At 40.3% G+C, this 12,561-nt stretch overlaps 1 protein-coding gene across 1 annotated transcript in view; it reads left to right on the top strand.

Moving 5' to 3' along the window:
- tgfbr3 (transforming growth factor, beta receptor III) overlaps positions 1-12,561 on the top strand; it is an 89,770-nt gene that overhangs the window by 41,458 nt on the left and 35,751 nt on the right. Inside the window, exon 4 of the mRNA XM_055017246.1 lies at positions 4,840-4,977. Coding sequence (XP_054873221.1) covers positions 4,840-4,977 — 138 coding nt within the window. The remainder of the gene's footprint in view (positions 1-4,839; positions 4,978-12,561) is intronic.

Raw genomic sequence — 12,561 nt, 5'->3', positions numbered from 1 at the left:
CAGCTTTACCAGACCTCCTGATGGCAGCTCAGTGTGCAGAGATGAACACCAGCTGCTGCGGAGTCTTCATCATCACTCATATTGCGCAACCAAGACCTCACTCAGACTGGCGTTATCGCTGTCTACCTGTTAAATTTGGAAAAACTAGTAGGTTTTTTTTCCCCCCATTCTGGCCCTCAGTACCTCTTGGCACTTCCTCTCCTTGGAGCTGTGTTTATGCCTGTGTTTGCAAGTGACTCACGTCTTCTGGAAATGTTTCTGTCTGGGTTTTGAAATTCCTCATCTTTTACAACTCTCTCCCTCACTCTCATTCTTCTTTTTCTGCCCCCCTCTTCCATCTCTCAAAGCCAGGGCCTCAAAGCCAAGCCAGGTATGATTATATCTGGGTTGTTGTTTCTCTCAAAGGAGTGATGCACTCGCTTTTTCCAGCGTCTGGACTAAATATGCAAAAAGAGAGAAGCTGGTTTCTGATCTGTTTGTTTGGATCTAAATTGCAGATTGCCTCATAGATAAGTGTTTAGTAATTTCTTCCATTTTCTTGTCTCAGTGGGACATTTTAATGATTTTTGCAGCACGTTCATGGACAGCATCACTAAACACTTGCTTTTGGTGCTGCTGTGCTCCAGGGCTTACATCTGCTGAGGACTGATAATTGGACTTTGATGCTTCGCGTTCAATCCGTTTATTCTGTTCGTGTCTCTTGCTAAATGACTTCAAGCGGCATCACAGTGACAAGTCTTTGAACACAGATTATCTATAAAAAATCAAACAATCCTGACATTTTCCTGGATATACCAGTCTCACATGCTGAAAGGTTTTCCTAAGCTGTTATTGTACGTGCAATTAAAATTGGATTTTATTGTCTGTACATTAACCCTCTGAGCTCCAAGCTGTTTCTGGGTTGGGTTTTTTTTTGCTTCTGTCACATTTTTTACTCACTGTAGACTCATTTTTCACGGAAATATTAAGTCCTGTACCTCTGTGGAAACATCACAAAGAGTAGTAGAGAGAATTCAAAATATTTTTATGCAAAATAAAGTTATAATGTCATAAACTCTGGAATCAGCATAACTGTGGTTAGAAGTAGAGAGAACTAAAAATGTCTTCTGTGCAGTATAACGAAGTCATAATGCCAAAACAAACAAACAAAAAACTAGAATCTTCATTGACAACGTTTTTCCAAGTGCTGACAGTTGTACTGAATAACTAGTGACTTGACATTCTATAGATATTTCTCACTATTGTTTCTATACTTTTTCTTGTCTGTTCTTTGTAAACACAACCTGCAGTTCAATCCAGTTGAGATAAAGTCTCTGAATTCTTGTCACATGTTGACTGCAGTTTAGTCATGAACCATGTGGCTTTGTTGTACAGTAACTTGTGATGCAGTTGTGATGAGAAGCACACAATTTTTTATTTTTTTTTTACAGAATGATTTCTGGGAAAATGGTTTGTCTTTTTAGATTTTTTTAAAAAAAAAATTATACGTGTAGAATAAAGTGGTACTGATAAAATGTCACGATTTTAAGCTTAGATTTGATTCCATTTCCCGACTGAACAACACAGTACAGATGTTTTTACAGTGTCTTCCTCTGATAAATGGTGGAATTTTGACTTTTTTTTTAAGATAACATGCCTTTGAAACCCACCTTTGGATTTTGTAGGTTCACAGGGTTAAACTCTATCTCCTGAGCCTCATCAGCTGATGGAAGCGGGTACCAACTCTAATGAGGTGCTGGCTCACAAACATCAAAAACGGTATAGGAAAGCAGCACACTCATTAGCCGCCTTCCTCCGGGTAAAATACAGCAGCCAACATACTGGCATTTACACCAACTGGCACAGGTGTTACAGATCAGGGCTGTCAACTAAAGAGGAGAGTCTATGTGAAGTCTGAGACCAAGTCGACATAATCACAAATCAGTAAACAAGAAATCAGCCAGTGGTCGGTATGAATGCTGTTTTATCACACAGAAGGCACTTCATAGAGACATTCATCTTTATTAGTTCAAATTAATGCAGCGGAGTTATGTTTGTGCCTCTTTCCAATTAAGTGCTTAGCTTTGCTTTAACCATCTAAAGTCCAAGCACTTTAAGGGCTTTTTTTTTCTCCCATTACATTTTTACTGACTGTGTTGAAGAAGAAGAAGAAGAACTGATAAGTCAGAGGGAAGTCATTTCAAGTGAGAGATAATATTAAGATATATTGTTTTCTGACATTGTTTCTAAAGTGGACATTTTTATCCTTCAGGACCTCTGTGTAATTTGTTTAAATTGAGGGTTACAACAGCACAGCTATGGACACAATTGCCCACAGGTGCTGATAAAAGAAATTGTGGCTCCACACACTACAGATATGTTACTACTTACATTTTTACAAACAAACTACGTGTTTTTCAGACTAACTTTGGCTAAATACTACAGGAATCTACTGCGCCTGATTACTTTTGGCTTTTACTGGTGACATTATCCAGAAAAGTCAACAATTGCTTTCCCCATTAACACTTGACACATTATTGCTGATTGTTTGTGGTAAAGCTGATTTGAGGGGATAGCAGATGTTTGCTCGTTTCCTTTTGTAGTCTGATTCAGAATCCATAACAGACTGATTATAGTTCATTTTGTCCATATACAGATCAGTCCAAAGGAGACCAGTGTTGTTTGTAGTTATGATTTATAGTGACTGAAATGAAGAGCACATGAGTGGAGCAGAAATGCAGCGTTCCAGAACAATGCTAATGGTTTCCATTTACGATGTAGATCTCTGCCTTGATAATAAGCACACCATAACCACATTCAAACAAATTATTGCTGCAAATGTTTTTCACGGTGCTAACTCATTCAAACGCTCCTAATATTAACCTGTCAACTCATTTTTACAATCTCCAGCATTATAATTACAGATCATTTGTTCTATTATTAGTTTAAATGGAAGTAAAAAGGCTCTATTTTTAAAGGCACGATGTGACTGATTGTTTTACTGTAGAGGTCATATAATGCAAATGCTTGTGGGTTAAATTAGTGATTTGCAGGTTTTCACTGCTGACACACAGAATGGGGCTAATTTGATTTGTCTGAGAATAAAGAGACGGAGAGTCCAACAGACCACTAAACCCTGGAGATTATCAGTTCTCACCAAAGCTGGAGAGAACATTTGAGGACATTAAACAGCTGTCACGTAAGCTTTGGTAATGGTGGTTAGGACTGTATGAAACTGTAAAACACTGGACTTGTGATATTTTCTCCCTCACTGTAGTTTGCTGGAATCCCAGAGCCTTAGCAATGACTTTGTAACCCTCCAGACTGATAAATGCCAATGACTTTGTTTCGCATCTGTTCTTAAATCTTTATAAAATGTGCCATTATGTGCTGCTTTTTGAGACTCTTCAGCCTCTTCACAATACCAGACAGGTTCTATTTAGTGATGTTTAGGTTCAAAAAGCCTGGTTGTAATCAGATGTGCACGTGGCTGGTGAGATTTGAACCCAATTTCAAAAGGAATTTGGTCATTTGGAAGATACTTTTTCACACAGGGTCAAGATGGGCTGAACAGCATTTTTCCTTCAGTAAATAAAATCATCATCTAAAAACGGTATTTTGTGCTTTTCTTGGGTTATCTTTGTCTTATATTAAAATTAGTTTGATGACCTGAAACATCAGATGAATAATAATTGGAAAGGATTAATAATTCTAGGAGGATTAGAGCGATTTTGCAGGGGACTGATCTGCACAGGAAATCAAGCTGAAAAAAATACTTTTTGCTTTCGTTAGTGTTCAGATCTGCCTTTGCATGCGTCACACAGAGTTTTGTGCTGCCGATTTAAATGGTCAAACAAATTATTCGTGTTGCCTCATGTGGCTGTTGTGCCTGTTTTCAGTATCATATTATTTTCTGTAGCAGTTCATGTCTTTCTGTAGCCAAATCTTCCTTTCCAGTGTATCTCTCTTGTTCTTTGGTCATTTTGCTGTGCACATGTGGCGCCTGCATGTCAACAAACTCTGAGTAAATGATGTTCTGCCAGACAGATTTCTCCTGTAGATATGATGTGGAAAATTAATACCATGACAGTTTTCTTTTTGTATCAAGCAGTTGTAGCATGATGTCTTTGAGTTAATTTAACTTACTTATTGCGATCTTGATCATGAAATTCTTTAATGTTGGTGTTTATCAAGTGTGAAGTACTATTTAAAAGAAGATAATTTACAGCCTGATCCTTGTCTGAGATGAGTTTGGGTTCAGTGAACGCTCAGGCCCCAAACCATCTCGCTCGATTCGCTCCAAAACAGGCCCAAAACATGCGAGTTTGTTTTCCCCGTCTCACTAGCAGACTGTGAAAATCTATTTTAATGGTACTCTGAGAACCAAAGGCATAGTTGCACGCTGCAGAGATGGTAACAGAGACCCGCCGCTTACTATTTTTTTCCTTCTGTTAACAAAGACTCCACTGTGTGAAGGTTCAGATCCCGCTGAGGCTACATATCAGAGCTAAGCAAGTGCCTTTTTAGGGAGAACACAGCATGCCGTCTTTGTGAGTTTATCAGCAAAGTGAGTACATAAACAACCACAAAGCCTGATAAAGACGAACAATCTGCAACATAACAGGGCTGCATTTACACCAGGATCAGAGCTGTGTGCCGCCTGATGTTTTTAGTTATACATAAATGAACATGAGAAAATCAAAGCGCTGACATTTGCAGTGTGAAATGGGATCATGTTATGTACTGTGGCTGATTTTGTACTGAATACTGTTTTTCTTTTTCTGTCTTCCTCTCTGCTGCTTATGTTTTACTAGCTTTTCATGTATGGTGCTCAAAATGCTTTTTTTTCCTCCTCACCAGGTTGATCTCCATCTGAAGCCCATCCAGTCCATGCTGCACCACCAGAAGCCGCTGGTCTTTGTGCTCAACTCCCCTCAACCGCTGATCTGGAATGTCACGGCGGAGAACCTGGCGCTGCACATCAAACATATCTTTCATGTGAGTCCAGCATCACCAAAAGCCTGAAAATCCTGCTTCCTAAAACTGTGTATTCATTTCCTCACAGGCTGAAACATATTCAGTAGACTTCTTCTGTGAGTAAAATATTTGAAGTGACGTTCAGAGGAGGGTTTTGTGCGCGCCAAAAGAGGTTTCTCATGTAAGATTGTTGATGTGGATGGTATACATGTGCAGTGATTGTGGTGAGGTATTAATCTGTGTGTACCTATACTTACTCTTCCAGCTGGTACAGCAAATAACTCTTCTCAAAACAGTCGCTCTTGCATGATTGTAACATAATTATAAAAACAGTTAGTACGCATTTAAATCGCATCAAAATCTTCTCATATCTGCTAATATAGTATGTAATTATGAGAGTTTGGTTTTTGTTTTTACTGTCATTCATGAGGTAAAACGTATTTATCTTAAAAGATGAAATGTGCCCTGTCAGCTTAACTGCCACAGGGTCGTATCCCCACCCTTCTCTAAACATCCCTGTTGATAGCTTGGCTGCTATTCAAATCTCACTGGGCGTATCTATGTACCACGAAAACCCCAACAGCAGGGAAGGTGTGGTACCAAAGACTAAAGCAGCAGAGCTTTACTCAGGAAGGATATGATCTGGTATGTTTGTAAAAAAGTAGGAATCTTAAAAAAGTTACATTCTGGACATTTTTTGAGGCGCCCGGATAGCGCAACAGGTTGAGCGGGTGACCCATAAAAAGGGGTTATAGTCTCCAACGCAGTGGCCTGGGTTCAATTCCAGCACACAGTCCTTTACTGCAGGTCCTTCCTCCATTCTTCTCCCTGCTTTCCTGTCTGCCTCTCTACTTACCTATCAAATACGGCCAAAAACATAACTGAAAAAATAATAATAATTCTCGACATTTATAGGTTCACAGCTTTATTTCTGGGGTCTACTACAATATGTTTACATGCTTTAATATTCATGAGCGCAGTATTTTTTGTACCGTACATTTCTGCAGCCCGTCAGCTTTTCAAGGCTTCATTTTAGCTCCTGTCTCTTTTAAGCCAGCGTTCTATATCCTGTCCATGAGTAGGCGAGGATCTGTGAGCGTTCTTGTGACGTTAATTTCATAATCTGCCTGAGTCAAGGAGAGTCTTCTTGGGCGCCTCCGTGGACATCCATGTGCAGCCCAAATATTTTGTCCGTGCAGTGACTATGCCACGTGGGAAGTCTGAAGTGCGATCAAAAGGTTACAAGGCTGCACCTGTAAAAATAAAAAAACTGTGCCTGACTTAAATTTGCAAGCTATCTCTGTTGGAATAGTCTCATTGTGCAGCAGTACAGCTGCTTCTCCTCGCTGTCTGAATCTGGTAAGTCTCCTAAAACAACAAGCTTATTGGTGACGTACCATGTTCAGTTTCGATGCTGTGCCTCTTCCACTGTAAAAACTGCTGTTTCTTCTCTTGGTGGTAGTTGCAGACCTACCGCTCATCAGCAGTTATGATCCTGATCATGAAGGCTGGATGATCTGGCTGCCAACTGACGCTGAATATGATGTTTGTCCTTTGCTCCAGTTTGAGCTGCATGAACAAATCACAGTCAGTGGTCACATAAATATGGTTAACTCAGGTCCAGATGTAGATAGATAGATGGATGGATGGATGGATGGATGGATGGATGGATGGATGGATGGATGGATAGATGGATAGATAGATGGATAGATGGATAGATAGATAGATAGATAGATAGATAGATAGATAGATAGATAGATAGATAGATAGATAGATAGATAGATAGATAGATAGATAGATGCTTACTTTATTAATCCCGAGGGAAATTCAAGATTCAAGATTGTGCAGAATCACCTGATATCCTGACTCATGACAGTGACTGCTCACACATGTTGCACGTATATGATTGTGGCATGTTTCCATGAACAGTCTTGAAACTTTTTGATGAACCCTTGTAATCTACAGGTAGAAGACCATCTACTGCACATGTATCTACCAGAATCCTCCAAGCAGAGGAGTAGCATAATAACAAGAAGTTGTTTTTAGGGAGTATACTCAAGGCTAAAGGCCCCATCTGAGAAATCCCTCTTCGCTCTGATTTATCTGCTGGCCCAACAAAAGTGACGTGACCTTGCATGTGTAATGACAAATCTCGGCTGTAGCACCAGCAGAAGCAGCTTTATTGGAATAAATAATGGCGGACTGCGAGAAGCAGCGAGGAAGAGATCAGCTCTGTCTACCATGAACTTTGGGTTTTCTAGGTTTGCCAACCTCTGAAATTCTATATAACACACTAAGCAAAGGGAAAAAAAAAAACAAAACAGAGCATGGGCTCTTTAATAGTTGCAACTGGCATGCCACCAAACGAACAGCATCTAAATAGTTTGCTAGCATAAGCTCCTGGTCAGACCAAACTAAGTAAGGCTTTGGTAGGACAACTTCTAAGTGTATAGAAGAGAGAAATGCTGTGTTTGCCTCTAAGTGTAACAGAAACAAGGCACCTTTTCCTCTGTCTACAAAGTTGTTGCCTTTATGAAAATAGTTCAACACTGGTTTTTGTTAGGAGCAGGGTACAAATGTGGGAGGAAGAAAAGAAGATTTAGTGAGGGGTATCTTGGTGTAGCCGGAGCCAGGTCCCCTGGGGAGCCGGCCATATTTAGTAAAGGTACCAGGGGGCCTCTCTGGGAAACTTAATAAAAAATGTAAAAATGGACTCCTTCGGTGCTCTTGTTCAAAGCCTGTGTATCACATGAGAAAATCACAGCAAAAAGCGCCCCAGAAACCTCAAGCCATGGCTATATTGCTTTGAAAAGTTGTCTTTACGTGCTCTGAAGGCTTTTCTGTATTTGTGGCTGCCCAGAAGTAATCATTTTCAATTTTATGTTAACACCACGGCATTGTGCAAGAATGCAGCATCAGGTACACAAATCATTTCCATATGTGGCCGAGTGTTTTCTTGCTTACTTCTCCAACACAAAACATCCTGCCGTGAAAGCCAGTGTGACACGGAGGAGAATATGGACGGATTGCAAAATCCTTGTGCTATGCATAGGCTCATCTATACACACCCACTCGTATTATATAAAGAATTGTGTCTTCCACTTACATATTTTGTGTCCCAGCCTATTTGACATTTAGAACAGGGTATTAATATGTCTGTACTAGACCTTGTGTAACTTTTTCAGGCTTGTCTGACAGCACCTTTCATCACGCAGTCATATTAGTGCTGATCACCTCTGCATCAAGAGTGCAATAAAATGTTTGCATAGTTAAACGACAGGGTGTTGTTTTCTACTCATCTTGCATTGAAATTAAAACAATTTTTTAGATGAAGTCATAAAAATCTTAAAAAGTCTTAAATGAAAGAAGCTGTCTTTAAAGTAATTTTTGAGGCAGCAAAGTTTACAAACCAATATGTGAGGCAAAGTGGAATTTACCACAAATTGCTCCTAATTTTCCTGTGCATGAGTAGAGTTATAGAGAAATACCCTTTGACTTATTTCCTGTAGTCATTTTCTCATGTCAGAAGAAACTGATGCATTTCCTACAGATGGATGTGCATCTGGCCCGCCTGTGTTTTCTTAAGCTGCGATAATGTGTGGCCGGCGAGATGGGTGTTTCTGCAGAGAGCAGCAGGTCAGCATCACAGTAAACGTCTCCCCTTGTCAGTGGTGGCAGACACAAAACAGCTGAGGATCATCATTAAACCCTCCAATCCAGGCCGAGCAGTTACTACACGTCCGATGATACTGAACATCAGCGCAGACGTTTTCACTTCTGCTTCATCTCAAATGAATAAGAGAAAGTTTTCATTGATAAGACACGTCTCTGTATTAGTGGAATTAATTTACAGTAGCTACACATGCTCAGCTGTTCATCAGACTCCAGGAAAATATACATATGTCAGAACTGAAATCTCTTTTTTGGTCTTTAATAGCAGGTTTTCAAGCTGGACGTGCAGAGATAAAGGGAATGTTAACAGTGGAGGTGGAGGCCCTTGCAGTCAGACAAAGCTGAGCTAATGGTTCAGGCTGAATGCAGGGGCCCCAGCTGAATTAGGTGTTAAGTATTTTGTGTTTGAGTGACAGCGCTGAGCCCTCTGGCACTGCTAGCTGCTGGTATCTCCTCCAGCAGCCTGACTGCTGCACATCACTGTCACCCAGAGGAGTCCCAGATGCTGCTGCTCTCCTCCAGTTCTCTCCACTGTGACACCTCCTTAAACTGAAATAACACACAGCATCCTGCTGGAAGAGCGATCACTAGGCTTCTCTTCACTGTTAATTAAGATTAAGTCTTGTCTTTACCAGTAAACTGCAACTGACTGTTCACTCCTGCATTGCTTAGGCTACATCCAGACTAATATATTTTTATTTTAATCCTCTGAACCTCAAGCAGTTTCTGGGCGGTTGATGCTCATTTTTCAGCATGATATAAAGTCCTGCACCTCTATGGAAACAAGAAAAACATAGCTAGAGTTAACGAGAACTCAAACATATCTTCATTGCAGTATGACACACTTATACTATCATCAATCCTTAAAAAGAGAAAAAAAAATAAAGATCTTTGATTATTTATTTCACAGAAATTAAAAAATCCTAAAATCAGTGTCTACAAAATTTTCCAAGTGCCCACATCTGTTATGATAATGAACAAATTGAGACTCTACATGCTATAGATATTTTACTGCTTACAGTTTTTTTATTTGTCTCCATTCTTGTCTTTCTGCTCTGTAAACAGACAATCAGAAAGTCAAAAACTTGACGATTCTTTCCACTATTACAGTGTCTCTCCCTGATAAATTGTGTGATTTTTTTAAAAGATCAAGGTTTAGAGTTTTATATTTACTCATCTTGATAATTGAATAATTGAGTTGAGTAGTTTTTAGAGGGAAAAAAAGGGCTACGTTCTTTGACTCTAGCCTCTTGAATATAAATTTTTTTGGTTTCTTTTCTCCTCTATTACAATAAAGTGAATATCTTTTTCTGTAGATAAAACAAGACATTTGAAGATGTCATCTTTGGCTTTGAGGAGCCCATTTTCTGACATTTTATAGACTAAGCAACTAATTAGTTAATCGAGAAAATAATTAACAGTGAAGATAATCGTTGGTTGCATCCCTACCGATGGTTATGTGTCTTAGATTTTGTGCCACAAGAATGAAGCTAAAATCTAGGCTCTGTTCCAGGCAGCAAGTCAGTATGCTTATCAGTTGATGATCAGTGCAGAAGAGGAAAAAATGTTCCTGTATTGCAGTGTGGAGCAGGTAGTGCTGGTATCATAAGTAAATAACCATGTAAACATGTTGGCTGCTGAACTCATGCATTCACTCATATTTTTTAGAGTATTGCAAACAGTCAGCTGAAATAAAAACTTACTCAAAATGCAAAAATACATATTTGCCATGGCCATTGATGTGACAAGAGGAGTGCCACTGTCTGGTTTGTGCTTTAAAGTGGAGATGTTAATGTGTAGAGTCAGGAGGAGCTGGTTTTGGGCTTAACACTTCAGAACAGAACCCCAGTGCCAGACCTCCCTCGCTCTGCTTTTCCACTGGAGAGGCTGTTTCCTGGGGCTAATAGGACTCTGAATCGGGCCTGCCAGTCATTGTTTCCTGGTCCCAGCGCTCGTGGTTCCACGGACACAGATGGGCTGCCTGGAAAAGCTTCAGAGACGTTGAACACACTGTTGCTGTTGGCCGATGGGCCCTGCCTGCTTTTAAAATGCCAGAATCCAGACTTTTGTTGTAAAACATGCTCTCCGCAGTTCTTCTTGTCCATCAGCAGCAGGCAGGAATCATCATGGGTCTAAAATGACCATGAAATATGAACATTGAACGGAGGCCAGATTTTCATTTTACCAAGGGACACCAGGGTTTGAAGTGAGACTCATGTGCAGAGTGTTTACTTTGTGGCCGAATGTATATGTTTCTTCTCAGGGGTTTGGGGTGGAGAGCTGCGTTGCATCTCTGCTTGAAAGACTCGATCTGGAGCAAATGTTTTACAGCGCTTGATGGAACAACACCGTTAAGTTTTGCTGTTGGCTCGTGCGTTGCCCATTGTTTGTTTGCCAAGCTTTGCCTTTTCACTCCTGCGTTTCTTTTCATTAGCTGAAGGCTGGTCTTATGGGAGCGCTCTCCCCACTGTAATGATTAATGGAAACCACGGGCAGCCACTGTTGGTTTTCATCCGGAGACAGGAACAGCAGAGGAACGCTCCAGAGTGGCGCTGAGACATATGGGATTGTTTTCTACGCGACAGAGCCTGCCAGCTCGCAGGAGCACATCTGCATCAGCAGCGCGATTAGCTCCCCTTATCTCATCAGGAGAGAGAGGATCAAATCAGCCACAAAAGCATTTATCACATTAATATCACCAGAGAGTTATTGCATGCTCATCTTACTTATCAGCCCTTTCTGCAGTTTCCATCACCCTCCCCAGTTTGCAACACATCTTAATTTACAAACAGCTTTTTGCGAGTTCCCAGGCTGAGGGTGTTGCTCAGTGAGAATGCAGTGGAGTGCAGCTCTGTGATAATTGATCTCAAACATTTGGCATGCCGTCTCCTTTTTACTGCACATACGGCCATAATATGCTGATGCTCATAAGAAGAAAGGGCAGGAAATATACCGTTAGATGTTTTGCAGAATACTCAAAAGTGACAGATGTGCTTCTGTCACACACAAATATATGACTGTCCTACAGTTTGTAAAGAAACCACTGGAATAAACATATATAATGCTAAATCTAATGGAGTCAACAATCGCTGTTTGAGTTGTTATAGCAACAACTAGCTGCCTGCGAGTGTCATTACGAACATGAAAGCATGAGTTTCAGTCCCCATGGTATGTAGCTAAGTTCTCCTCTGCATTCTTTGCTTGCACTCAACTGCCAAGTCTAAGAAATTCCTCTCAAGTCAAGGTAATATCCAGCTTTCATGTTTTTCAACTTCAGAGCACATTACAAGCTCTTCACAGCTCAGAAAATCCACACTCAAGACAGTTTTTGGCAGTAATAGCAATAGATAGCTTAATAAGAGATGAGCTCTGTTTTCATGTAGTCAAGTTCTGCTTTGCTTGGCAACGTGCTGCTCAGAAGAACATTGGACAGGCACGAGACCTTCCCTGGAAACAGTGGTTGGTCAACATGAATCCAATACAACAATTCTTTTCTCGACTTTTCTAATATGAGAACAAAGAAAATACAGCACTTATGCTCTGATATGGCAATAGTTCTAATTTAATCCTCTGAATCCCAAAGAGTTTTGGAATATTTTTTACTGCCGTCACATTTTTACTCACTGTGGGGTCATTTTTCACTGCGATATACAGTCAACACCTCTATGGAAACAGCACAACTATGGATAGAAGGAGGGAGAACTGAAAAATGTCTTTTCGGTGTAGTGTAACATAGCTGTAATGGCATAAGCAAAACAAAACAAAAAGGACAATTTGAATATCTGTGCCCACCGGAATTTGCAATACTGGAAAAATAGTAACTTATACATACATATTACAGATGTTTTACTGTTTACATTTTTAGTTTGTTTCCACACTTACCTCCTCTGCTCTGTGCACACACTGCCTGCAGTTCAGGTGACAGAATTTTTG

This window comes from Amphiprion ocellaris, chromosome 2, assembly GCF_022539595.1.
Source record: "Amphiprion ocellaris isolate individual 3 ecotype Okinawa chromosome 2, ASM2253959v1, whole genome shotgun sequence".
NCBI lineage: Eukaryota > Metazoa > Chordata > Actinopteri > Pomacentridae > Amphiprion > Amphiprion ocellaris.
This window is presented reverse-complemented; position numbering and strand designations above follow the sequence as displayed.